Source organism: Rhinoraja longicauda, chromosome 15 (assembly GCF_053455715.1).
Source record: "Rhinoraja longicauda isolate Sanriku21f chromosome 15, sRhiLon1.1, whole genome shotgun sequence".
Lineage (NCBI taxonomy): Eukaryota > Metazoa > Chordata > Chondrichthyes > Rajiformes > Arhynchobatidae > Rhinoraja > Rhinoraja longicauda.
This window is the reverse complement of record NC_135967.1, coordinates 35,396,941-35,424,358: the sequence shown is the minus strand read 5'-3', so window position 1 is coordinate 35,424,358 and position 27,418 is coordinate 35,396,941. Positions and strand designations below refer to the sequence as shown.

The 27,418-nt window shown below is 41.6% G+C and overlaps 1 protein-coding gene across 1 annotated transcript in view; it reads left to right on the top strand.

The window, feature by feature from the left end:
• Nucleotides 1-27,418, top strand: part of LOC144600644 (START domain-containing protein 10-like) — a 34,035-nt gene that overhangs the window by 543 nt on the left and 6,074 nt on the right. Inside the window, exons 2-5 of the mRNA XM_078412490.1 lie at nucleotides 20,074-20,221; nucleotides 21,554-21,657; nucleotides 25,493-25,610; nucleotides 27,351-27,403. Of these exons, the coding sequence (XP_078268616.1) occupies nucleotides 20,074-20,221; nucleotides 21,554-21,657; nucleotides 25,493-25,610; nucleotides 27,351-27,403 (423 nt within the window). The remainder of the gene's footprint in view (nucleotides 1-20,073; nucleotides 20,222-21,553; nucleotides 21,658-25,492; nucleotides 25,611-27,350; nucleotides 27,404-27,418) is intronic.

The window sequence follows — 27,418 nt, the reverse complement described above, 5'->3', positions numbered from 1 at the left end:
CGCTCCCCTCCCCTTCTTCTCCCTCTCCCTCCCCACACCCCCCCCCCCCCAAAAAAAACTTCACAGCCAGTGAATGACTTTTGAAGCGAGTTCCTCTCTCACGGAGGGAAACGTGGCAACCAATTTCCGCGCAGAAGGTCGAACAACAGCAGTGAGACGGGTGACAACTTAACCTGTTTCATTCTTCTCTGTTGAGGGTGTACATTGACCTCTTCATATCGTGCCGTTTAAACCGGCGAAAGCAACACATGACATTTTTTTCAAAGAGTATTATCAAACAAATTGGTACTGAGTCACTTATGAAATATTGGGCTGGATGACAATAGATAAGTTTTATGGAATATTGTAGTTTTTTGGGGGGGGGAGGGGGTAAAGAGGTTTTGACAAGGAATGGTGGCAGCTGAAGGTTTGATGGGCAGTAGTAGAATGATTAAATTTGGGGAACTGGAGGTCAGATATTTCTGGAGACTAGTCAGAGAAACAAGTGTTTCAGTAGTCACCCATCTCTGTTCCCCAGAGATGCTCCCTGAGCTGCTGAGTTACTCCAGCATTTTGTCTTTTTTTGTAAACTAAAAATGTTTTGTAAACATGTCCAATTCCTTGTTTCTACCTTTCAGTCCACGAGTCCTGCCTAACCATTAACCACCTATCTACACTAATCTTGTTGTACTCTTCTCACATAACCATTAGCTTTCATTAGATTCTTCCACTTACCTACACATTCAGGGCAATTTACAATGACCTACCAATCCACACTTTTGGGATAAGGAGGAAAATGGACCATGTGGGGAAACCCTGTGCAGCCTCAAGGAGAATGTGAAAGCTCCATATGGACTACATCAGATATCTGAGTCATCTGGAGCTGTGAGATAGCAGCTCTACTAGATGTGGCACTGTGCTGTCACATCACTGAATTACTCGGGAAGTTAAGGGACTATGGAAGAAAACAATGATGAGATTTATAAAATTGAGTTGTTGCTGAACATGATGTTGTGCCTAATAGAGAAGGCATGTAGGCATGTTGAGTAGAAGATGACCAACAGTCTATGGGAATAGAAGCTGATGATTCATTGGTTATGACCAGACAGAAAAGCATGATTGTGATGGGATGGTCACTACGTGCCCGATTAGTGTAACTCCAGCGATACTTAAGTCCAACTCCAACTAGAATTAAACAACCCATTTGATTAACTGCCAAACCATCACCATTGACATCCATTCCTTTCACACAAACATATTACAGCCACCGTTTGGGTCGTTTATCAAATAAAGTAGTTATTTGCTACTTGATCAGCATCTTCCAAATCTATGATATTGCTTCCAATATCAAAGGTGAGCAGATGCATGGAAACGCATCTACCTGGAGTATCCGCTCAAAGTTACAGACCATCTTGACTATGAAGTGCATCACAGACCCTTTTATAATTGCAGAATCTGTTTCTTGGAAATTCCTGTCCAGCAGCACTATTTTCATAGGAAGGACTCCAATGATTCAAGGAGCAGGCTAACATTGTCTTCTCAATGCCAATTCAGGACATGCTGCTAGTGGTGACCAGCTCAAATATCTACTGTAATTTAAAGGGTTCAAAGGTCTTTTATTGTCACATGTTCCAATTAAGGTACAGTGATATGTGAATTACCATACAGCCATATGAAAAAAAAGCAACAAGACACACAACTACATAAAAGTTAACATAAACATCCACCACAGCGGATTCCCCACATTCCTCACTGTGATGGAAGGCAAAAATGTCCAACCACCTTCCACTTTATTCACCCGCGGCGATTGAAACTCCCGCCTGGGGGACATCAAAACTCCCACGTGGGGGCGATCGAAACTCCCGCGGCTTGGAGTTCCTGAAGTCGGTCTCTGACCAGAGACCACGGACTCCATGGTGTTAAGTCCAAAAGCACCCATGGTTGGAGCTCAGAGGTCGACCCCTGGTAAAGGGATCGCGGGCTCTGCAATGGTAAGTCCTCAGGTGATCGAGGTGGAGTTCTCAAAATCGGTCTCCAGCAAAGGCCGCTAACTCCTCAGAGTTAGCCAGCAGTGCGGACGGAAATACGATACGGAAAAAAATCGCATCTCCGTCGAGGTAAGAGATTAGAAAAAGTTTCCCCCCACCCCCCCTCCCTACCTCCCACAAGCTAAAGAACACTAAAAACATACATTTAACACATACAATTAAAACAAAGAAAGAAAGAAAGGACAGACAGACTGTTGGCGAGGCAGTCTGTCTGTCAATCAGATCCAATTGACTTTTTGAACTTTGTCCAATTCTGTATTTCAACATTTTTTTTTTTTTATATAGTGAAAATGGGATTAGAAGAGATTATTTCTATGTTGATCTGGTGCACAAGTATGCACAATAAGTCTATTTTTGCACAGTCAAATAGTGCATTTAAATTTCTGTTTGTTAGTATTCCTAATGTTGACATTTGTTTTACTGACTGGTTAGCACTGACAGATGAGAAACAACTAAACAAAAAAGAACTGCAAAAGCAGTGAAATGTGCAAGTCAGGAGATGAATTGGGAAAAGTCTGAAAAAAACAATATGTGAATGACAACTGCAACATGTCGTGTAATACTTTTAAACTGATCTAAAGTCACACTACCAATACAGTACCTGTCAGAGGTCCACACAATGAATTTTTGTGTTTCACTAAATAAAAATGTAGGTGGTTTTGTTTTCAAAAGGTAGGGTGAGGCCATGTGATATGAACAAAAATTCCATGATCTGCCAAAGTGTTCTCGTGTAACATAATTCTGATACACTGCAGACTGTCAATTCATGTTTTGCATGAAATAATATTGAACCGGTTCTGACATAAATAAAACCAGTTTCTGCTACCACTTTAAAGTATGCAGAGATATGTCAGTATAACTAAAAAGTTTATTGATTTACATGATCTTATATTTTTGTTCCGATTACTATAAACTTAACAGCAACAACATCCTAGAACGGGATAGTACATTAAAGATTTTTCAATATTAATGATTTCACTGAGGTCACTGGGCGGTCACGGTGGCACAGCGGTAGAGTTGCTTGCTGCCTTGCAGCGAATGCAGCGTTGGAGACCCCGGGTTCGATCCTGACTGCGGGTGCTGTCTGTACGGAGTTTGTACGTTCTCCCCGTGATCTGCGTGGGTTTTCTCCGAGACCGGTTTCCTCCCAAACTCCAAAGACGTACTGGTTTGTAGGTTAATTGGCTTGGTAAATGTAAAAATTGTCCCAAGTGGGTGTAGGGTAGTGTTAATGTGCGGGGATCGCTGGTTTGTGCGGACCCGGTGGGCCAAAAGGCCTGTTTCCGCGCTGTATCTCTAAAAGTCTTGGGATTATAAAATGTTAAAAGTATGGTGGATTTGGGTACAAAAACATAGTTGCCAAATCGAAAGAATTTTCAGATCACAGCATTGCACATAATGCTTAGAGATAGTTTGACATAGAATGACTGAAGATTCCATGATATCCTACAGTTTTTTTTAACGTGGTTTTGTTTTTGCCAAGCTACATTAATAATGTGTTTGTTTTGCCCCTTTTTTTCTGAAGTGAGAGCAAGGGAGTGCAATTTCTAAATGACATTTTAACTGCATGTGTAGGATGTCATAATTTATGAGATCAGTTTCTGTTTGCATTACATGTTTTAAATTTTATCAGCTTTATTATAGTTACTGCGTGGGACAAAAAAAATTTTTTTTCAATGCTGTGCAACAAGTATCAATAGCTTATTGTAATTAAAAAGTTCTGTGCTTTGCATAAAATGATTTTGCCTCTTTAGTTTAATAATATATAGGAAAATGTGTTGATACTAAAATTCCCCATTTGATTATGTACAATTTAAAACTTTTCTTTTAAAAAAACCCACCTATAGGCACTGAGAGAATAGGATAAAGATATACAAATAGCTGGTGCTATTAATACACAACGACTTAATTTTTCTAGCAGATATGTGGTTTGATCAAAATGAGCAAGACATAAAATAAATGTATAATCTAAAACACAACATCAAGGCAATGTAACGTTGAAGAGGTTGTTATGTAGGTGTATGGATATGCAAGGGATGGGGGAATATGGATCTTCTGCAGGCAGATGAGATTAGTTTACCTTGACATCACATTTGGCACAGACAATGTGGGTTGAAGGATATGTAACTGTGCTATACATTTCTATGTTCTAATGCAAATCAACAGCCAGAAAAAAAAACCTGATTTACCCTAGAAATAACAAAGAAATTACAACAAAAAATCAAGGTCTGCAAGGTTTGAATAAGGTTTATCATTTATCTCGGGCCTGGATGATGCCCAAAAGATCAGTTTGTGTCCTGGTGTTGATCTCAAGAAATAATGTATAGCTTCCGGCTCTCTCCAACCTTGCCGCCATTACTCAACAGGATGTTTGGAATGTTGATAATCATGCTCTCGAGCCTGTGGAAGATTCCGGAAAGTTTACTTTTTACACAATCTTTTTTAATTTCGAGAGTAGTTTTTACAATTTACAGCTTTGCAGTATTTTTAATGAAATGTCCACTGTGCAAACTTTTTTTAAAATGAATCAAATATATATTGTGTTTTTTGGAATATCAACCAACATTCATTGTGTACCTCTAATTGTCCTTGACAAGTGGCTGGTGAATCCTTAGCCATTGCAGTCCTTCTGGTGCTGATACTTCCACACTGCTGATGGTTCACAGTTCCAGGATTTGGATCTGGTGACTTTGAAGGAATGATAATATATTTCAAAGTAAGAATGGCAGAAGAAGTGAAGCTGCAGGTGCTATTCCCATGTGCTTGCTGTCCTTGTCCTCTTGCAGGTAGAGGTTGTGTCAAGTTGAGTGGTCCTGGCGTGATACAAACTGAGCATCTTTTGGGTTATTAATAGAGTAAATAGCACTTTAAAATGTGTTCTACTTGGGCGGAAGCTTGCCTGCTTTGATTTGTCCTGCTTTTTTTGTGATCCATTCAAGATGTACCTTTTCTATGTTTTGTTGATTTTAAGAATGGCGTTGTAGCTCAGTAGCATCACCAATCCAAGTTTGGTCATCATCTCCTGTGATGTCTATGTGGAGTGTGCACATTCGTCCTTTGACTGTGGGATTTCTCTGTGTGCTCCAGTTTCCGCTCTCATCCCAAAGATGAGCTGATTGTTAGGTTAATTGGCTCCTGTTCAATACTCCTTGTGTAATGGGTGGAAGGAGAATCAGATGGAAGTTGATGGACATCTTGGCGAGCATTAGTATAGGAAAATAAATGGGGTAATGTCATTGGTGAGTGCTCTAGAAGTGAGCATAGATGTGGTGGATTAAATGGCCTCTTCCTGTTTTGTGCAGAGATATATTGTGCAGGGGGTATGGGGAGAAGGCAGGAACGGGGTACTGATTGAGAATGATCAGCCATGATCACATTGAATGGCGGTGCTGGCTCGAAGGACCGAATGGCCTCCTCCTGCACTATTGTCTATTGTCTATATTCAGTTTCACATTTTTAGAAGTGAACACCATTGGAAGTTCCACAATTTTGATAACTGATTATCAGTGATAAAAGCAAATGGTGTAGATTTCACCAAGGGAAATATTTTACTCAATGGAAATAGAATGGAAGATGAAGATAATTTACAATGCTTATTGGAAGTAATGAAATAATGTACAGAATACCACTGGCCACAGCAGGGCAGATCAACTGAGTGTTAAAGTAAATTGATTGTAGTTATAGGAAGTCAAGTTTATTCACCTGTGCACAAGTACCTTGAGGTAGAGGTTCACTAACTATCTTGCAGTAGCGTCACAGACATATAGGCTTGGGCCTACACAAAGTCATAAATTACACACGATACACAAATTCTGCAAGACTGAAAAAGAGTGTGCAAAAAAATAGGCATTAATTCAAAAATAGACAAGAAAACAATTATATGACAGTGCAGAAGTGTTCAATAACATTCCACTGCCAAGGTAGGATTAAGGTTGCCCGTCGGGTTCAAGAATCTGATAGTTCTAGGAAAGTAGCTGTTCCTGATCCTGATGGTGCGTGCCACTTCAGACTTCAATACCTCCTGCCCGTTGGTAGCAGTGACAAGAGGGCACAACACAGATGGTGAGAATCCTTGATGATAGTTGCTGCCGCCTTGAGGAAGTACCTCATGTAGATGCTTTAGATGGTGGACTGCTCAGAGTTCTCCACTCTGTGGCCTCTGGCATTCCTGTGCATTGGAATTGCTGTACCAGACCATGATGCAACCATCATGATACTTCCTAAAAATATCGGTATACTTTCTACAATAAATCTGTGTAAACATTTAAGAAAGTAGAGGTGTTGGTGTGCCACCTTTGTGATTACATCTACGCACTGGGCCCAGGATAAGTCATTCTGAATATTAACACCCCGGACCTGCTGATTCTTTTCCCGATCCAACAAGGAAAACTGGCATTTGGTCTCCTCTTGACTTCCCCTTTCTGAAGTCAACTATTAATTCCTTGAGTTAAAAAGTTGCTGCTGCAGCACCACTCAACCAGGTGTTCCATCTCACTTCTGTATGCTGACTCAAGTCCACATGTAATTCAGCCAACAACAGTGATGTTGTCAGTGAATTTATAGATGGCTTTGGAGCTATGCTTAGCCTCTCAGTAATGGATATAAAGAGAGTAGACAGGGAGCTAAGCATGTATCCTTGAGGTGTACCTGTGGTCAGTGAGGAGGAGATGTTGTCACAGATCCTTACTGATTGAGGTCTGCCAATGGGGAAGTCAAGGATCTGGTTGCAAAAGAAACTACAGGAGCCCAGGTCTTGGAGCATGATCATGAATTTGGAGCAGATGGTAGTGTTAAATGCTGAGCTGTAGTCGATGACACTCCATTACCCTGACGCATGTGTCCCTGTTATCCAGATAGTTCAGAACAGTGAGATAGCATCACCTGATTACCTGTTGTGGTAATAGGCATGTTGCGGCAGTTTATACCCAATTGTTTCTCCATATGGCATTTCTCAAATTCAGTCCCACAATCTGTAAAACAATGAAAGCTGAGGCATCACTCTGATGTCCCTGTTGGATAATCTAATGTTTTTATAATGCTGAGGATACTGCTAAATTTAACTATGCGACTGAAAATGTAATTCATGCCTTTTTTTTAATAGTTTGCTTAATAGAAATGGTAGTAAATAAAATCCAATCTTTATTGAAAAAGAAGAAAGCCTCCACTGATTCAGAATATGATCAGAATTTCTAAATGGAAGGTCATGCTTAACCAAACATTATCATTATGAACTGAGAGAAGACATTGACAATCTGATGTGTGTGCGCGTTAGCCATTCATTGGTTGTGGTAGAATACAGGTGACTTCTTTGCAGGTATTTGATGTCAACAAGATGAAACAGCAGAAATATGACACAACTGAGTTTGGAAAAGATGAAGAAAGTCATGAGGGCAATTGAGTTCTGTGAATGGGTCTCAAACTGTTGTCTTTGTGTTACTCCAGTACTAACTTTTCAGAATAGGAAAACTGGATGAGATTTGCAGAACATTATTGCAATCTTTGTCAGAGTTTGTAATCTGATACTCATGGGAAGAAGGAAAAAGTGCACATACACGTACAGGTGCAATGACTATTTTGCTTTTATTTTCTTATTTAATATTAAACAACCCAAGGCACATACTGCCCAGAGTTTACTGAGTTTGAATGAAAGAAGCTTATTGTTTTTGTGCATCAGGGTAGAATGCAGTGAAATTTACTGAATATGCAGTACCATGAAGATACCAATGAGAAAAGGGTCACATGGTTGGAAAATGGACACTTATTTATTGTGATAACATATTCAATGTTAATGTTTCAATCTGAGTCATGAAATGTGACTTAATTAGGAGTGAAAGGAATGTTATGTAAGCAATTAATTCAGCCATTCTACACCAATTCCTTTGCAAGTTATAGTTGAATCTGCTTCTAATTCTCTTTTGGGGAATCCAGTCATATTTTTCTCCTCATAGGTCAAATTCTCACCTTGCACCTTAGATATTTCTTAAGTGTTTGGCCTCAATCTCATGTCACCACCATCAACATCTTATTTTTCTGTCAAAACTAATACGGCAGATGTCTACTCAATAATATCAAATAATCACTTCGTTAAGGTACCTTGATTTTCATCAGCTTTAATTATGTCCATTACCATATTCAAAGATATTTTGCTGCATTCCAACAAAACTCGCCATCTTATTTATATTGTCAATCTTTGTTTTTCCCAAGTACATCAATGTATAGAGCTACAATAAATTTCTGATTTCGTTAATTCTCCTTGCTTATTTCCATAAAATGTACCTTTTGCAACTTTGAAATCATGTATCCTGTATTCTTTAGCTGTTAATTGGCTGAAACAGTTAAGCTTTAGTTTGGAACTGGGAGAAATTGTCATCTGAGGATAAAAGCTGCTAATGCATTTTACTCCGCCCCAGATGGCCATGCTGCATTAGTTTAGATTAGAGATACAGCGTGGAAAGAGGCCCTTTGGCCTACTGAGTCCACTCTGACCTATGATCACCCATACACTAGTTCTATCCGACATACTAGTGACAATTTACAGAAGCCAATTAACTTAAAAACTTGCACATCTTTGGGAGGAAACTGGAGCTCCCGGAGAAAACCCATGCAGTCACCGGGAGAATGTACAAACTCTGTGCAGACAGCACCCATAGTCAGGATCGAACCTGGGTCTCTGGCGCTGTAAGGTGACAACTCTACCACTGCGCCACTGTGCCGCCCTTTCGGATGCTAAGTTCCATATTCCATGGCATTGATGTTTTTCCTATATGTGGTGCCCAGAATTGTACACAGTACTGCAGAAGAAATCCAGTCAGGGATTTATAAGCATGTTGCATTGTATTTGTATATCTGCCCATCTTCACAAAGTCCAGAGTTTCATATGCGTAATTGGATTGTAGGGATAACAAAGATGGAATTGGAGAGGAGTAATGGAAGTAAAGCTCATTACATTTCACAACTCGAGGAATGTACCATTATTGGTAGATTGTATTTGGAGAGGAAATTTTAATTTGATGTTTGTGCAGCAATGTTTTGTCTTTGACAACTGCCAGGAATGTGTAAGTGAGTCTGCGAATGGATTCTCTGTGCATAATGCTTCTTCAAAGCCTTAATGAAGATTTCCCCTTTTAATGTTTTATTGAAAAAGATAATACATTCATGAAACTTTTTTTGTTAATTATGTTCTTTTAATATTTCCAGTATTTTAAATCTACATTGAGCAAACAAAATTTTTGAAAAATATTGTACTGATCAATCTTAAAAAAAAAAAATTAAAAAAAAAGAAAAGATTCACAAACTCGTGATAAAAGTAGAATTTTGTAACAAACTGCAAAAACACCCGTGGCACAAATTGCCAGTGCCAAATGTTTAATGTTCCTAAAGAACAGATCCTTCATCAGCATTTTTGAAGGATTTTATTTGTTTTGTTTTGGTTTATATAATTTTCAAGGCTCGTGATTACGTGGAGGGCTTGACTTGAATACACTTTTGGTGGCAGTGCAGAAGTTGGATTCTCAAAACTCCATTTCTTTAGTCTGTGTAGTTTCCTCTGGCCCATTCCTGTCGAGTTGCTCATCCATTGATCTATATTGTATGCAAATTCTAATGTTTATTGGTACTATATAATCTTGGGTTTCTGTAATGTTAATTATTTACAGCAAAACAGTAATTATCTAAAAAGATTAGCAGATGTACAATGTATTTCAAGATAATAAGTATTTAGCTATTGAGCCTGATACACCTTGCAGTAAAATCAATGGATTTCTGTGTCTTTACTCCATATTGCCATCTTTGCATTATTTCCCTAAATTTCTTTTAACAAATATCGACCTCAGAATTAACAACCAATTATTCAGAGTTCCAAAGTGCTATCATCTACTGCTTGGAGATGTCTTTGAACTTCCCTTCAGAAAGACCAGTTTCTAATATATATGATAATATACAAGTCTGAAGACCCGAAACATCACCCATTCCTTTGCTCCAGAGATGCTGCCTGTCCCGCTGATTTACTCTAGCTTTTTCTATCTTCTAATATTTGACCCCTGTTCCTTGTCTTGGAATGACTTGCCAGAAGTACGAGGCATCATTCTGATAAATCTAAGCTGCATTCCCTTGTCCCCAATCACTCGTTACTGAGTACTGCCATATTTTGAGCAGCAATATTATTCTGATGATTAAGTTTAAAATATTGAATTATTTGGTCTTTGCCAAGATGTCTGGTGACCTTGAGGCATAGCAGAAAAAACACAACAAAATTGAGGCATTTAAAATGTGTAGTTTAAAAAAAACCTGCTGCTAATCTTGTGCTAAACTGGTCCAATAAGTGGAGCATTCAACATCATTCAACAAATTGGAATCTACAAACAATTGATAGAAGTAGTCTGATGAAGGAAGCTGCAATGATTTGAAAATGCTGGAAACGCTTTCCACCACCACAATATTGGATACTGTAGAAGGAAAAGGGTAGATAAAGGTATACCTGCAACATTAGTTTTGTTTGGAGATACAGCATGGAACTAGACTCTTCAGCCCACCAAGTTAACGCTGACCACCAATCACCCCGTTCACACTTGTTCTATGTTATCCAACTTTCTCACTCCCTACATACCAGGGGCAATTAACCTACAAACCCGCATGTCTTGGGTTGTGGGAGGAAACCAGAACACCCAGAGGAAACCCACTCGGCCACAGGGAGAACATGCAAACTGTGCACAGACAGCACCCGAGGTCAGGATCGAACCCAGGTCTCTGGTGCTGTGAGGCAGCAATGTTTGCAGCTGTACCACTGTGCTGGGATTACTTCTAACAGATTCCTTCTAATCCCTTGTACTCTAGTGCTCGGCATCTGTTTAATATAGTTTACAGAGGCATCCTTGTTTGTTTTGTCAACAATCTTGGACATGTAATTGATGGTGGAGTTGGGAGCAATATAGAAATGTGGTAGTGTGGGCATTCATAGATTATAAATGTAGTGAATACTTACTAATACTAAATGTAGTGGCACTAAAACACTTTGTCTTGGATACCACCATCACTATCGGTCAACTTATCTAACTGCCTACCTTGTTCAGCCAATTTCCTTATCGCTTCAATAATCTGCAGTTCCTCAAGTTTCACATTGAATAACTAGCCTCTTGAAATACATTGCCAAATACCTTCCAAAAGTCCATATAAAGAATATCCATTCATGTGATTAGTTCTGTGCTTTGATTTGTTAACTAATTAAGTTCGCTAGGCATGCAGTTCTATCTTGATTCTTGATCCATCTTATTCATAAATTGGAGGAGCAGCACCTCATATTTCGCCTGGGCAGTTTGCGGCCCGGTGGTATGAACGTCGACTTCTCCAACTTCAGATAGCTCCTCTGTCCCTCCCTTCCCCTCCTCCTTCCCAGATCTCCCTCTATCTTCCTGTCTCCACCTATATTCTTCCTTTGTCCCACCCCCGACATCAGTCTGAAGAAGGGTCTCGACCCGAAACGTCACCCATTCCTTCTCTCCCGAGATGCTGCCTGACCTGCTGAGTTACTCCAGCATTTTGTGAATAAATTATTCATAAATGTATCTCTATTTCTAATCATCTGGAAAAATATCAAGGTATTCGATGTCTAATTATAAACCCTAATAATTTCACACCACACATCAAGCTGCTACCAACACAGCTCGTGCATTGGTAGCAGCTTGCTATCACATTTAATGAATAAATTGTGGATTTTGTTTATTTTGCACATCCATGGATACTCCTATGGCACAGGAAATTTGGACTGCCGAACGGAAACAGCATTACAAAAAAGTAAGACTAAAGGACTTTAAGATGAGCAAAGCAATGTTTGAAGGAGATGTGTGGAGCAAGTTTCTTTTAACACAGAGGGTAGTGGGTGCCTGAAACACATAACTGTGTTTGTGACTCTGAGTGGTATGTTCTAACTAATCATTAATTTGAACTTCTGAGTAACTCTGGGCACTTTATGTCAGTTGTTGCAACTCCATGGACTCTGGAAAGGCGTGGATTATTTGATCAATGACGGTTATGGAAGGATGCCAATTTAAACTATTCCTGTCTGGCTCCACATGCTTTATCTCTCTAGTGTCATAGAGTCACACAGCATGGAAACGGGCCCTGCAACCCAACTCATCCATGCCGACCAAGACAGCCCATCTAAGCTAGTCCCACATGCCTGCATTTGACCCATATCCCGCAAAACCTTTCCTATCCATGTACCTGTCCAAGTGCCTTTTAAATGCTGTTATAATACCTTCCTCAAATACCTCCTCTGGCAGGTCGTTCCATACACCCACCACCATCTGTGAAAGGGTTGCCTCAGGTTTCTATTAAATCTTTCCCCTTCGCCTTAAACATATGTCCTCTGGTTCTAGATTCCCCTACCCTGAGTAAAAAGACTCTGAGTTCGTCCTATCTATTCCTTTCATGATTTTAAACACCTCTATCAGATTGGCTCCTCTCATCCAGGGAATAAAGTGCTAGTTTGCACAACCTCTCCCTCTAGCTCAGGCACTAGGGTCCTGGCAACATCCTCCTAAATTAGTAGCAGTAGATGCGGTGAAGTTGTTTCCAGTCACGGGAGTCTCAATAACTAGCGGACAAGACAAATAGTGGGAGGCCAGAACTGAAGTGAAAATTTTACTTTATACAGTGAATTATTTTGAGATTTGAGAAATGAGATTAAACTGCTGGTTTATTGGAAAGAGAGCAGAGGAAGTGGGATGAATTAGAAGGATGTTTGAGTGAGTGAGCAGCAGCCAAATAAACTGAATTGCCACATTCTGTGTTGTAAGGTTTTGAATCGGTCTCCATGCCACCAACATCAAGAACTAGCCTCTGTATGAAGAGCATTTCAGGAACATTGACAAAGGGACAGGCAGCATCACTGGGGAGAAGGAATGGGTGACGTTTCGGACCGAGACCCATCTTCAGTCTGAAGAAGGTTCTCGACCTGTAATGTCACCCATTCCTTCTCTCCAGAGATGCTGTCTGTCCTGCTGAGTTACTCCACCATTTTGTGTCTATCTTCAGTTTAAACCAGCATCTGCAGTTCCTTCCAACACAATTACAAAGGGGTCAGCCTCAGGGCAGCAGGCGTGACTAATCACTTGAGAGGAACAAATATTTGAACTGTTGAACAGCTGAAATTGCTTTGACTGGGCAGCTGCAGAGAACCCCATATAATCTAATTGTAACATAAAATTAGTCATACCAGCCACTTTGGCCGACTCGTCCATGCTGCCCCATCTCAGCTTGTCCCATTTGTCTGTGTTTGACCAATATCCTTCTAAACCTTTCCTGTCCATGTACTTATCCAAGTGTCTTTTAAATGTTGCTATAATACCTTCCTCAACTACCTCCTTTGGCAAAAAGATAGACACAAAATGCTGGAGTAACGCAGCGAGACAGGCAGCATCTCTGGAGAGAAGGAATGGGTGACGTTTTGGGTTTGGAAGAAGACCCTTCTTCAGAAGACCCTTGACCTGAAACATCCTTCTATCCAGAGATGCTGCCTGTCCCACTGAGTTCCTCCAGCTTTTTGTGCCTTTCTTTGGGGAATATCCAATGTTGCAGCAAGGTTTGCCTTCACTTAAGTGGTTTTAAATTATTGGTAGAGTTCAGTGGAAAATGTTTACATTACACTATTTTACTCTGAGGAATCATAAATCTTGTAACAACTAACAATGTTTTTTTAAACCTAATCTGATCAAGGTAAAATACATCTTAAAGTACAGAAAAAGAAGAAACAAGTAAGCATACAGGGATTAATACACCATTAAGCAAATACTGCATGTGTTAGGGGTTCCTTATGGATGAACTAAAAAACAGATTCAGTTCTGTTCAATCAGTTTAACAATAAAGGTTGCGTGTACAAACAAGGACTCCCGAAGTTGGTTTACAAAGAAAGGACAGAAAGTGCTGGAGTAACACAGGCAGGCAGCATCTCTGGAGATAATGGATAGGTTGCATGGTACTTCTCAAAGAGGTTCAGCAATCCTTTCCATTAGGGTTGCCGACTTCCTCACTCCCAACTAAAGGGACAAAGGGTGACGTTACCCAGCCAGCGGCCGCGTGCTCCTGCTCCAACAATGGCGGCCGCCCGGGCCGGGAGGCAGGTTGCTACTGAGGTTGCCAACTTTCTAACTCCCAAATACGGGACAAGGTGACGTCACCGCCCGCGCCCCATGTGACCTCACCCAGCCAGAGGCCACGTACTCCTGCTCCACCAATGGCAGCCGGGTTGCTACGCAACCTCCGTTAGGCGAACCCGCTGAGTTCCTCCAATGTTTTGTCTATCATCGAATGAGTTTGGATACAAAAATGATAGTTCTAGGAGCTTTGTCCAGAAGCAATTAAATTATGAGCAACCCACCAGACTGGCGACGTACTGGTTAATCAACCAGTCCTGCTAAATTACTCAAGCATTTTGTGTCTTTCTACTGATTAATCAACCAGGGCAAAAAAAATCTGGTTTAGTACGGATTCAAGGATTAGCGTGCTTAATCAACACGAGTACAATCTTAGAATCCATACTAAAGCAGAAAATTATTCCCTGGTCATTATACCCATTCTCACTAAAGGGAAGAGAGTACATTTTGGGGGTAAGATTGGTCCTCCTCTTGTTCAACCAGTATCTACAGTTCCTTCCTGCACATAGTATAAGAAAATAACTGCAGATGCTGGTACAAATCGATTTATTCACAAAATGCTGGAGTAACTCAGCAGGTCAGGCAGCATCTCGGGAGAGAAGGAATGGGTGACGTTTCGGGTCGAGACCCTTCTTCCTGCACATGTTACCTCCTCCGGCAGCATGTTCCATATACCCACCACCCGCTGTGTGAAAATGTCCCACAGCTTCCTATTAAATCTTTCCCTTCTCACCTTAAATCTATGCCCTCTGGTTCTTGCTTCCCCTACTCTGGGTAAATGACTGCATTGACCCTATCTATTCCCCTCATGATTTTATACTCCATTCCCTTACAATTGTGGTGTTTAAGAGACTTTTAGATAGTATCTGCCTCCACCACCACCCCTTACAGCGCATTCAGGGCACTCACCAATGTTTTTTTTAAACTTGCCCCACTTATCTCCTTTAAAGATTTGACCTTTCGTCAGTCTGAAGAGTCCTGACCCGATACGTCACATATCCATGTTCTCCAGAGATGCTGCCTGACCCACTGAGTTGATTCACCATGTTGTGCTGAAAAGGCGATTCTTGTGTCGGTGTAATCTACTATTCTTTCACTCTTGTACACAAGTATGATTGAGCCTATGTATAGTAAGATTTCTACTGAACTGTATGAAAAAATGCAATTTCACAGTACCTAGGTATCGGTGACAATAAAGTACCATTGAACCATTAATTGCAGTTCCTCAGAGTAGCAGAAAACAACTTGCTTACATTTTCATCTACATTAATCAACTATGTAAATGGATGCACGAAATTACAAATGTATTATTTGAAGAGATTGGCAAATGAATTTTGATGCATTCTTTATTTGAACTGCCATGATGTGTAAGCTAAACCATCTACTCCACCACCCCTCACTGCATAGGGACAAATGAGATGCCAGTTATTAAGCAAGGTAACTGCTAGTCACAATCCCGTTCTTCAGACTGCCGAGTGATAATGTGGGTTTGCACAAGTGACAGTAAAATGCTGCCGTCGTGCTTGAGGCGTATGGTAAGATGTAGATGGCACATCCAGTGAGCCCTTCAGCACAAGTTGCGCTACAGTCTGAAGCTCCATGCCAATGGGGGAGGAGCAGTTTCTCTGCAGCTGCTGTTTTTATCTGCTTGCGTTTCTGTCCACGTCAGCAGCAGCTCACCATGTGTCAGAGTTTCAAAGCAGGTAGTAATTTTTGAGTTTCGTCATCAACTTAATAAAAAATCCTCTCTTGTCTTTGAAACATTTGGAAATCATTCATTATCTAATCCTAATGATCTAAAGCTAAGATGTCAAATGGGACTGGATTTGCAGAAGCCTTGGTGGTTAGTAAATATTATATTATGGCGAGTCGTAGGCGAAGTACGTTGAGGTAGACATTTATTATAACATTAACAACCGTGACAATCAACGCATCAAACGACAGACAACCATAAATCTTACTGTCTCCTTCGGAGGACTAAACGAGACTGCCTAGTTCCTTTTCCTGCGCACCACCTCGCCTCTTCTACCAATCAGAGGGTTCGATGGTCTGGACCAATCCCTGTGTCCCTACATGACCCCCCCCCAGAACCCTCGGTGCGGTACCGGGCAGGTGCCCGGACCACCCGACCGGAGCGGGTGCGGAGAGGAAAGGGGGGCCCTGCCGGGGGTGGGGACGGGGAAACCGGCACCGCGGGAGGAGGGGAAACTGCCGGAGCCGGAGGGGGCAGTGGCAAGGAGACCGGGGGAAGCGGGGTCCCGAACGGGGGCAGCGAGGGGGAAAACTTGTACGGGAGCCGCGGCCGGAGGGCGGCCCCGGCGAGGAGGTTGAGCCGCTGTGACGGGCTGGTCTGGGTCCAAATAGGCAGGCTTGAGGCGGGACACCGAGACGACCTCTTGTCGTGTGCCCACTTCTAACGTGAAGGTGACTGTGCCTCTCTTCACTACCCTGAACGGACCCTGGTAAACCGGTCGGAAAGGGGGGCGGTGGGCATCGATGCGCCGGAAAACGAACTCGCAGTCGCCCAAAGCCGGCGGGACGTGTGAAGGGGGATCCCCGTGACGAGAAGCAGGGACCGGGGCCAGGGAGCCCACCCGCGCTCGGAGTGAAGCTAAGAGTGCTGGCATGGAGGGAGGGGGGGTGGAACATTTGGGGAGAACGTCGCCTGGTACTCGTAGGGGCGAGCCATAGACCAGGTCTGCCGAGGAAGCTCCGAGATCGTGCTTTGGAGCCGTGCGGATACCCAGGAGAACCCATGGGAGCTGGTCAGCCCAGTCGGGGCCGGACAGGCGGGCAGTGAGTGAGGCTTTAAGCTGCCTGTGGAACCGTTCCACCATCCCGTTGGCCTGGGGGTGATAGGCGGTGGTTTGTTGTAATCGGGACCCGCACAGCTGAGTCAGAGCCACCCACAGGGATGAGGTAAATTGGGCGCCCCGGTCGGTAGTGATGACGTCCGGGACGCCGAAACGGGCAATCCAATTTAGCGCCAGAGCCCGCGCGCAGGAGGCTGCTGAGATGTCGGACAACGGGAGCGCCTCTGGCCACTGGGTGAACCGCTCGACTACCGTGAGGAGGTGGGTGTAGCCCCTGGATGGGCGCCATCTTGGCCGCGCGGTCGGTCGCTCACCTGTGTTGAAACCCGATTTACTGACCCGGGGCGCCTCGCCTTTGCCGCGACCAGTGCGTCCGCCTTTTCTGCAAAATCCATCGGGTCCCCGACAGTAACGTCTGCTAGGACTACGCGGACGTCCTCTGGCATCTTTTCGCGGAATGCCTCCTCGAACATGAGGCATTTGGTGTGTTCTCCCGCTAGAGTCATCATCTCCGTCATGAGGACCGACGGCGGTCGGTCCCCGAGCTCAGGTAAGTGCAGGAGTGTGCTGGCCCGCTGTTGTTGGCTGCGCCCGAAGGTTTTCAGCAGCAGCGACTTGAGGCCCGCTTACTTGTCGGTTTCTGGCGGGTCGGTGACGTACTGTGCGACCCGTGCGGACGTTTCCGACGGCAGGACGCTCAGTAGGTGGTAGAACCTGGTCGCGTCCTCCCGTATTCCCCGGAGGTGGAACTGTGCCTCCGCTTGGGCGAACCACAGGCGTGGTTGGTGGGCCCAGAACGGGGGCAGATGAACGCCGACTGCGTTTGGCGTCGATGCCTCCCGATGGGACATCTTGGTGATCTGTGATCACGTCGGGGTCACCACTATGGCGAGTCGTAGGTGAAGTACGTTGAGGTAGACGTTTATTGTAACATTAACAACCGTGGCAATCAACGCATCAAACGACAGACACCCATAAATCTTACTGTCTCCTTCGGAGGACTAAACGAGACTGCCTAGTTCCTTTTCCTGCGCACCACCTCACCTCTTCTACCAATCGGAGGGTTCGATGGTCTGGACCAATCCCTGTGTCCCTACAATATCATAGAAATCCACAAGGAAATTGAAATATTGAAGTATTTTTTAATTGAAACGATAGGAAAATTTTGCTCAAGTTTTCTTGCGTATTTGCCCTGTAACATTGTTATTTTTGGTTTCTTCATCTCAAGTACCATGCTGATTCCTTGCTGTGTTCGTTCTCTGTTCGTTATCTGCAATTGGGCAGTTTTCACATATGAGCCTAGATATATGTCATATACCTGCTGGGTGTAAGTAAATCTACACTGTACATCCATGTGCATTTTCTAGGCAAAAAACAGACATCAGTGTAAACAAGGGCTATTTTGTTTCCTTCTCATGCTCATGACATTGAGGTTATTTGTAATGAATGGGAATGGAGAATTACGATTGAGACACAAAGAACTGCAGATATTGGAAACTTGAGCAAAACACACAGTACTGCAGATACTAGCTGGTCGCAGCATTTGTATTTCTAAAGTAAACTAAAATCTGTGAAGGAATGGACAGACAATATTGCCTTCAGGAGAATTATGATTTTTTTATTTGAATATGTTTCTGCTTAAAAAGTTTGAGAACTTGGTCCTAAATTGACTTGGCCGACCCCTGTACCATGTTTACTGCTGAACAATAAAGGCTGAACATTATCAATGATACCTGCAATGAAAGCCTTCCCACTCCCCAAACTACTGCAACCTGTGAAAGAATTCTCGACAAACTAGAAACATCCGTGATTGTAATGAATGAATAAGTTTATTGGCCAAGTATGTGCATATACAAGGAATGTGCCTTGGTGCTCTGCTCACATATGACAACACAAACATGCAGTTAACAATTAAGAATAAAGCATAAACACATCAAAACAATAAGGATACAACATTACGGTCTAAACATGTGGGTGAAAATAAACCAGAGCAAAAAATAGACTACAGACTTTGGTTATTGAGCAGAACTACTACTCGCGGAAAAAAGCTGATTTTATGTCTGGCTGTGGCTGCTTTGACAGTCCGGAGTCGCCTTTCAGAGGAAAGTGCTTCAAAGATTTTGTGGCCCGAGTGAGAGGAGTCAGAGATGATCTTGCCCGCTCGCTTCCTGGCCCTTGCAGTGTACAGTCGTCAATGGGAGAGAAGGTTGCAGCCAACAACCTTCTCAGCTGTGCAAACGATACGTTGCAGCCTCCGGATGTCGTGCTTGGTGGCTGAGCCAAACCAGACCATGGTGGAGAAGGTGAGGACGGACTCAATGATAGCAGTATCGAATTGGACCATCATTGCCTGTGGCAGATTGTGTTTCCTCAGTTGCCGCAGGAAGTACATCCTCTGTTGGGTCTCTTTGACTGTGTAGTTGATGGTGGCCCCCCATTTAAGGTCCCTGGAGATGATGGTTCCAAGGAACTTAAATGACTCCACAGATGTGACTGTGGTGTTGTTGATGGTGAGTGGGGGGGAGGGGAGGGGGAACTCTTCGAAAGTCTACAATTAGTTCCACTGTCTTGAGAGCATTGAGCTCCAGGTTGTTGCGATGACACCATGAAGAAATTATATTTCTTTAAATATAATCAGCAAGTGTTTTAAAATGTACATTTTTAAAGTACTAAATTTGTGCTCGGGTAACACCATTCTTTGAAATAATGAAAGTTCATCCACAGCAATGTTTTGATTAATGAAAACTAACATCCCATGGACAGGATTGGGCCTGGTGCTTTGTCTGTCGTTCACACAAGGCATTGCATTTACCAATGGAATCAATGGGGCAGATTTCTTCCAGGAAGGGCAGCCGGATTATTTTTTTTAAGGATCATTGTTTCAGCTGAGGTTATCCATTGGATAAGGACAAATAACTGGAATTACTGGGTTCTGGCACCTGATGAAATTGCAAGCAAGAATTCTGCATTCCAAGAGTCACAGCTGTGTGTGTAACCTTGTAACCTATCAATCCTATGTATACAAAACACAGTTCCTCCTTGATTATTGTGAGGCATTAACAACACATTCTTTTTCCTTTTCAGTGTAGAATCGAATATAAAGATGTATCTGCAGAGATAGTGTATGATGTGCTACACGATAATGAATACCGTTGCAAGTGGGATAAGCAAGTCATTAAGACTTTTGATATTGCACGACTCACAGTGAATGCAGATGTTGGGTATTATTCTTGTGAGTAAATTTAAGATTTCAATGAATGTGTATTATTTTTCTACAGAGATTGAATAATTGCATAGAAGAACAACATATTGTTTTTGTGCAAGCTCGTTGCAGTTCATTGTGTGATCTGTGATTGCATATCCGCACACTGAACACTCATGCTGATGATTTTACACAATGCTCTGGAGATCAGACTTGCTTTTTGGTTTGCAGTTTGTTACTGTAATAGATTTTGTCTTTGTTTCAAAGGTCTGATAGGTAAACATCAGACCACATTAGTAGAAGAGGCCAGAGGTTTAATTGCATTTCCACTTGGGAGTGATATCTTGGTGCTCCCAGACTGAGAGGGAATATTGGCAAGTTTCTCGATGGCATGTCAGCACAGGATTGATACCCTCTTGTACGGAGACAGTCCCCTGAAACCGTATTGCACCAGTTTTGATTATTAAATGTTAAGGTAGAAATTTATATGGCCATAACAACTCCAGCCAGGGTGTGGCAGTGATTTTACATCCTGGGATAGAATAGAAAGGCAGCAGGTTCCTGGGTTTTTGATGGAGAAACCACTGTTATTTAATTATTCTTCATCTGGTAGTTTTGTGTATTTTATAGGCAGCATGAACACAGCGACTTGCATTACTGCAACTGTGAGGTCAGCCTGCTGCCAATCTATTCCCAAGCATAGAATGAATCATTTTAGCCACGTATCTGAGGGTCTCGTCTATGGTTGTTTTCATGTAGATGACCTTTTTTTTTTACAGCTTGTATTTATAGAGCAAAATAATGTTTTCAAAAGTTCCATTTCATCACACAATAAATTGCTTTTAAAATAAGTTATTTTATAATCAACCAAATGTCATTCTCTGGCACACAATAAATTGCCTTTTAAAATAAGTTATTTTATAAACATCAAAAGCCATTCTCTGCAGTAAAATCTCTCAAACAGTGAAGGGATGATAAAATGGTTCATCTGTTTATTTCTGGTGTGTGGCTGAAAAAGAAATGTTGTCCAGAAGAAAATTTTCTTTGCATAGTGCCACGTGAAATTAACATTTACATGAGCTCGGTTTGATTTATAGCCGTATAGCTCTTTATTAATATATTATATATTAATATATTATATATATATATATATATATTAATATTGTGTCCCAGTACTAGCTAGGTTGTCAGCCTCCATTATAAAGGCATATCCTGCTTTCAAAACGGCTGCTAGCAAGCTAGTCTTGTACTGAAATGTAACACTGGAAGTTGGAATGAGATTTGTCAGCTATTCTTTTGACGAGGGATGATGTACAATATGAAATTAATACTTTGTTTAAAAATAATTTGTTTTCCTCATAGGGAAATGCCCACGCCCCCTGAAAGATAGGGATGTGATTACTTTGAGGTCATGGCTTGTCACAGACAATGATTACATGATCATCAACTACTCTGTGAAACACCCTGTAAGTATGGATCTTTGCACTTTGTCTCCAACAAGAGCGAAAGGAAAAGAGAATTGTTAATTTAATCAAGTGTATTTAATCAAGTGTAATCAAGTGTAGTGCTTAATGGTTGGTTGAATTAAATCGGGTTTAAAGTACTATTACATTTGCTGATTTTAGATTTGGACTGGCAAAGGCCATGCTTGTAATTCGGTCTTCAGATTTGATGCATGTGTTAACGTACTGTGGCTGTGCTACATTTTGTGTGTAATACACCCAGAGGGCATATGCTGAGACCCCAGCTACTAGTTTCATTTGAGTTGGAAAGTTTAACCTAAGTACAAATTCACGAGCATTGACTGTTGCACTTAACTGGAAATCTAAGAGGCAGCATAGCTGCAGTCGAGGTTATCAATGTAACACACACATACATATGATACAATTTTCCATGTATTTTCCAATTTTGACATCATCCAAATACTCTTTTAAAAGTAGAGACCAGTGTCATCAGAGTGCATCATTCTTGAAGGATATGTGGATTGTGGACTCCAGTTCACTGATTTGAAAATTTACATTGCTCTCACAATCCTTTCTTCGTGACGTTGGATTTTCTGCTTCCTGTGTATTAATGCTATTTTAAGTAATGTAATTGCACTCTGTATATCTGATATGGGCTGAGCCCAATCAAACGTATAAGATTGTTAAGGGGTTGGACACGTTAGAGGCAGGAAACATGTTCCCAATGTTGGGGGAGTCCAGAACCAGGGGACCACAGTTTAAGAATAAGGGGTAGGCCATTTAGAACGGAGATGAGGAAAAACGTTTTCAGTCAGAGTTGTGAATCTGTGGAATTCACTGCCTCAGAAGGCAGTGGAGGTCAATTCTCTGAATGCATTCAAGAGAGAGCTAGATAGAGCTCTTAAGGATAGCGGAGTTAGGGGGTATGGGGAGAAGGCAGGAACGGGGTACTGATTGAGAATGATCAGCCATGATCACATTGAATGGTGGTGCTTGCTCAAAGGGCCGAATGGCCTCTTCCTGCACCTATTGTCTATTGTCTAAAGTATTGGTAATGTTGCGGTGCCATTCGGTTTACAGTAGAAACCAGGATGAAGGTGACATTTGGTTGATGGAATTTGACATAAGTAATCCGTTTCTTTAACGGGAGTGGAGGAACAACTTTCCTTTCTCAATTAAACATTGTCATTTTCTCCCAGCAATCATGAATAAAGATGGTTTATGGACAAGAAATGAAATGCCAATCATGAACCTGGTGTTATAGAATCATGGATTCATACAGCGTGGAAACTTGCCCACGACCACCTACACTGGTCCCACCTGTCTGCATTTGGCCCATTTCCCCTCTCAGCCTATCCTATTCATGTACCTGTCTAAATGTTTCTTAAACCTTGTGATAGTACCTGCCTCAGCTCATTCTATATACTCACCAACCTTTGTGTTAAAAAAAAAAGTTACCTGTCAGGTTCCTCTTAAACTTAAACCTATGTCCTCTAGTTCTCGATTTCCCCTACTCTGGGCAAGAGGCTCTGTGTGTTTACACGATCTATCCTCTCATGATTTTATACACTTCTACAAGATCACCCCTCATCATCCTGTGCTCCAAGGAATAGAGTCCTAGTCTGCTCAACCTCTCCCTATAGCTCAAGTCCTGACATCATCTTCGTAAATCTTCTCTGATTAAAGGAAGGCTAAAAATGTTTGAGGATCTTTGACAGAATTAAGCACTTAATCAGCTGTCTAACAGTTGTGAAAATGACAGTGATCTCATAACAAACATCACGACTGATTAAGCCACAGGATATTGAAGTGTGTTTTCTCCCACATCATGCCCAGGAATTCCCCCTTCATTCCTGGCTTTTTCTTGCGATGATTTTTGCCTGCTCTTGGTGAAACTGTTGAACTGATATATAAGAACACCGCACAAAATTCCCTCCCAGTTAAAAAAGACCCGTGGTTGCACTGTTCACCAACTGGTGGTTTCCACTGATTGGGACTTGTTTAAGCTTTTGGGAGGCTTTTACATTTTTGTTGGTTCTTTTGACTGCAAGAAGACCAGTAGAGTCATTGATCTATAAAGCACGAAACAAGCCCTTAGTCCCAACTTGACTGTGCCGATTTGTCTACCTGTTACAGTCCCACTTGGCTGCACCTGGCCTTATTCCTGAAAAACAACCCTCTACCACCACCTGCTTTCAAACCAGTTTTGTATTCAATTGGCTAACTTGCTCAATGTGGTACCCGGTCAAAGTCCATGTAACCAACGTCTACTGCACTGCCTTCATCAATCTACTGCACTGCCTTCATCAATCTTAGTCACTTCTTCAAAGAAATGTCAACCAAATTGAGACACAATTTCCCATGCTCAAAACATGCTGACTATTCCAATCTGTGCTTGTCTTTCCAAATGTATGTAGGTCCTGTCTTTCATACTCCCCTTCAATAACGTGTCCATCACTGATGTTGGGTTCGCCAGTCTGTAGTTCTCTGGCATTTCCTTGCATCATTTCTTATAAAGAGGCACATCAGGCACCCTCCAGTCTTCTGGTACCCTACCCGTGGCCCTGTTGATACAAAGATGTCTGCCAGTAACCCATAATGTATTTCCTAACCATGTTTGATCTTAGTCCAATCAGGTCCTGGTGATTTATCTACCTTTATGTTTTAAGACCACTAGCACCTCCTAGAGTAATAGTTATACAGCATGAAAATTGACCCCTTGGCCCAACCTGTCCATGCTGACCAAGATGTCACACCTAAGCTCCTTTTCTGTAATGTGGACTCTCTTCAAGGCATCACTATTAATTTTCCAGAGTTCTCTAACATTCATATCTTTCTCCATGTTGAATACAGGTGAGAAATATCCAGTGGATAGGTTTAATTTTTTTTTAAATTCACTAAAAAATTAACTACATTGTTCCCAATCTAGCATGAAGACAGCTTTATGTTTTCTGAGCTTGTTTTACAGGCAATTTAAGTCAAGTTGCCTGCAGGCAATGGCCTGCTTTATTTGCGTGTGCTTATTTTTTACTGTATTATATACTGTATTATTATATTGGCACACTTCACCATATATCATTCATTAATATAGTCAAGGAACATTTTAAGGGCAACATTTTTAAAACAAAAAGTTTGAGGAGAAATCTATGAGGATTTGAGGGAGAATCATTTCTAAATTAGCATCAGAATTACTGCTTCATTTGTAGAAAGTCTATTCTTACCCCCATTAAATTCTAATGTCGTCATCACTGGCGTGCACAAGGACATGGGTCATCAGGGTCACTGGCATGACTCCCAGGAATCATTAAATATATTTGGGTTGTGCGTGTGTGTATATCTTTATTTTTGTTCTGTGTGCAACTCCAAAACCAATGAAATTGAAATAGATAATGTTCAGTCAGTGATAAATGGCAAAAACATCCATGCTGTACAAGTGCCAGTAAGTAACCCTCTCCCGTTCCATGTCCCTCCCCTTCCCTGTCTCTCCCTTCCCTGTCCCCCCTCTCCCCTTCCCTGTCCCTCCCCTTCCCTGTCTCTCCCCTTCCCTGTCCCCCCTCTCCCCTTCCCTGTCCCCCTCTCCCCTTCCCTGTCCCCCTCTCCCCTTCCCTGTCCCCCCTCTCCCCTTCCCTGTCCCCCCTCTACGAGGAATGGGCCCAACGGGTCCACTTGGTCTAATATATCCTAAAAAGAGGAAAAAGTCACCATTAAAGAGTTTTCACAGGCACTGAACTGAGATAAATGTCAGGATTTGAAATTGCCTAAACAACTATCAATTACCTGCAGTTCATTCTGACCAGAGATCAAAACCTCATCATCACTGTTCCTTCTCTCTTCACAGAATTACCCTCCTCAGAAAGATCTAGTCAGAGCTGTGTCCATTCTAACAGGTTATCTTATCCATTCTACGAGTTCTGGAAGTTGCAGTCTTGTATATATGGCTGAGGCAGATCCCAGAGGTAAGGGAGCATTTGTAACATGTGTACAACTTGTTGCTTTCTCTCTCCTCTTTAGTTTTCCATGGCTGTTTCTTTGCATACAATTCTTTAGTACTTTATGTTGTTAGCTGGGTTGGCATAGGTGAATGTTAGTAGCCTATTCAACTGAAGCGAGGAGCAGGGGATTGAGCTGAATCTACATTTGAATTGGATAATGTTGATTTTAATTGTTATTTGGTTGGTATGAATCCATACCCACCTGCTTCATAGCACTGGAATTTCTGTTAACCATGCTACTTGTTTAAGACACATAATGGCCCAGAGTTTATACAGAGAACAGTCAAGAAATGAATACATTTTTTGTTATTATGGAATTTAGATGACAGTAGAAGATCTGATGAAAGAACCCATGACATTACCTATGTTCCTGTCCAAATATTTTGCCTGACCTGAGTGTTTCATTTTGGGTACCTCCTAGGAACTTTGTCAAAAATTATTCAACTGGGGGCATATAAATGTTGCCTTCTAAAATAAAAACAGAAAAATAGCAAATCCTGGGAAAAACCCAACATGTTCCTAAATGTCTTGTTTAGGAGAAATGTCTTTTAGGAGAAAGCCTATCCTTTTGCCTGCTTTGAAGGAATCTACTATGGCAAACTGTTTCTATCTCTTGCATATGTGCAAAGATTGTAGTTCTAGAGTGGAAGTAATGGTTATCCTGTAGATTACCACTTCAAAAGTGAACTTGCGAAAGGTTCTCCATGCTCCTAGTATGTTGAAACCGGAGCAGCCGAAGCAGGTAAGGAGATGTATTACATACAGCAGGTGAGGTTGAAAAGAGGATTACTGCTTTGACATAGTATTTTTCAATCAATGTTTCTAATGGATTGTTTTTGATGGATCCACTTGTAAGGGTTGCAGTTTTCATGCCATTGTGGAGCAGATGAACAGTCAAATTTGAGATAGTGTACATCGAATATGTATACGTTTTTGGAAGGGAAAGGAATCATCTTGGAATTCAACAATAACAGATTACTTGAAAATTTTATATCATAGGCCATCATCTTAAATTCCTTTACTTTATTGTCTCCATTCTCATCTTCAACATTGTGTAGGGCTTGTGGGCTCTATTGTGGCTAAGACTGAGACCACCTGTTTAGATATGTCTCTCTTTTCTCACCACTTCGAGTACACGCATTCTAATTAAACATAAATCCACAGTGCATATCATTCTGTTGCTCCAAAACTGACTTATAACACTGCTTTGCAAACAGGCTCAACATTCAAATCCACACAATGAATGAAGTTGTGGTTTGTATCAATACAGTACAATTTCACAAACTTCAAGTTATTCCAAATGCTTTGTGGGTCATAACTGTTCATTTCTGGCAGTGAAATGTTAGATTTATAAGTGTAGAACCACTAAATATTAGATTCCCTGATGTATTATATTGGCTATTACATAAGCCAAAAAAATATGCTTTGCTTGTATTCTGGTTATCCAGAGCTTTACTCAATCTTTCATTCCAATATTCACAAAAATTGTCAGTCTTGCTTTTAACTTTAGCTTTATTTAAACCCCACAAAAGATGTATTTCTAAAATATTATCAATTATAATTACAGATTTGGGGGGGAAAACTAGGAGATTAACAATTTGAGGTGTGGCACTGAAAGGAGTGCATGACTTTGAGCTTGGTTCCTAATTCTTAAGAGTTTAAAAATGATTGTGAATCCAATTAAGTTTTGATAATTTTTGACAGGGTCTCTGCCAAAGTGGGTCATCAACAAAGCTTCACAGCATTTGGCTCCTAAAGTAAGTACTGTTTAC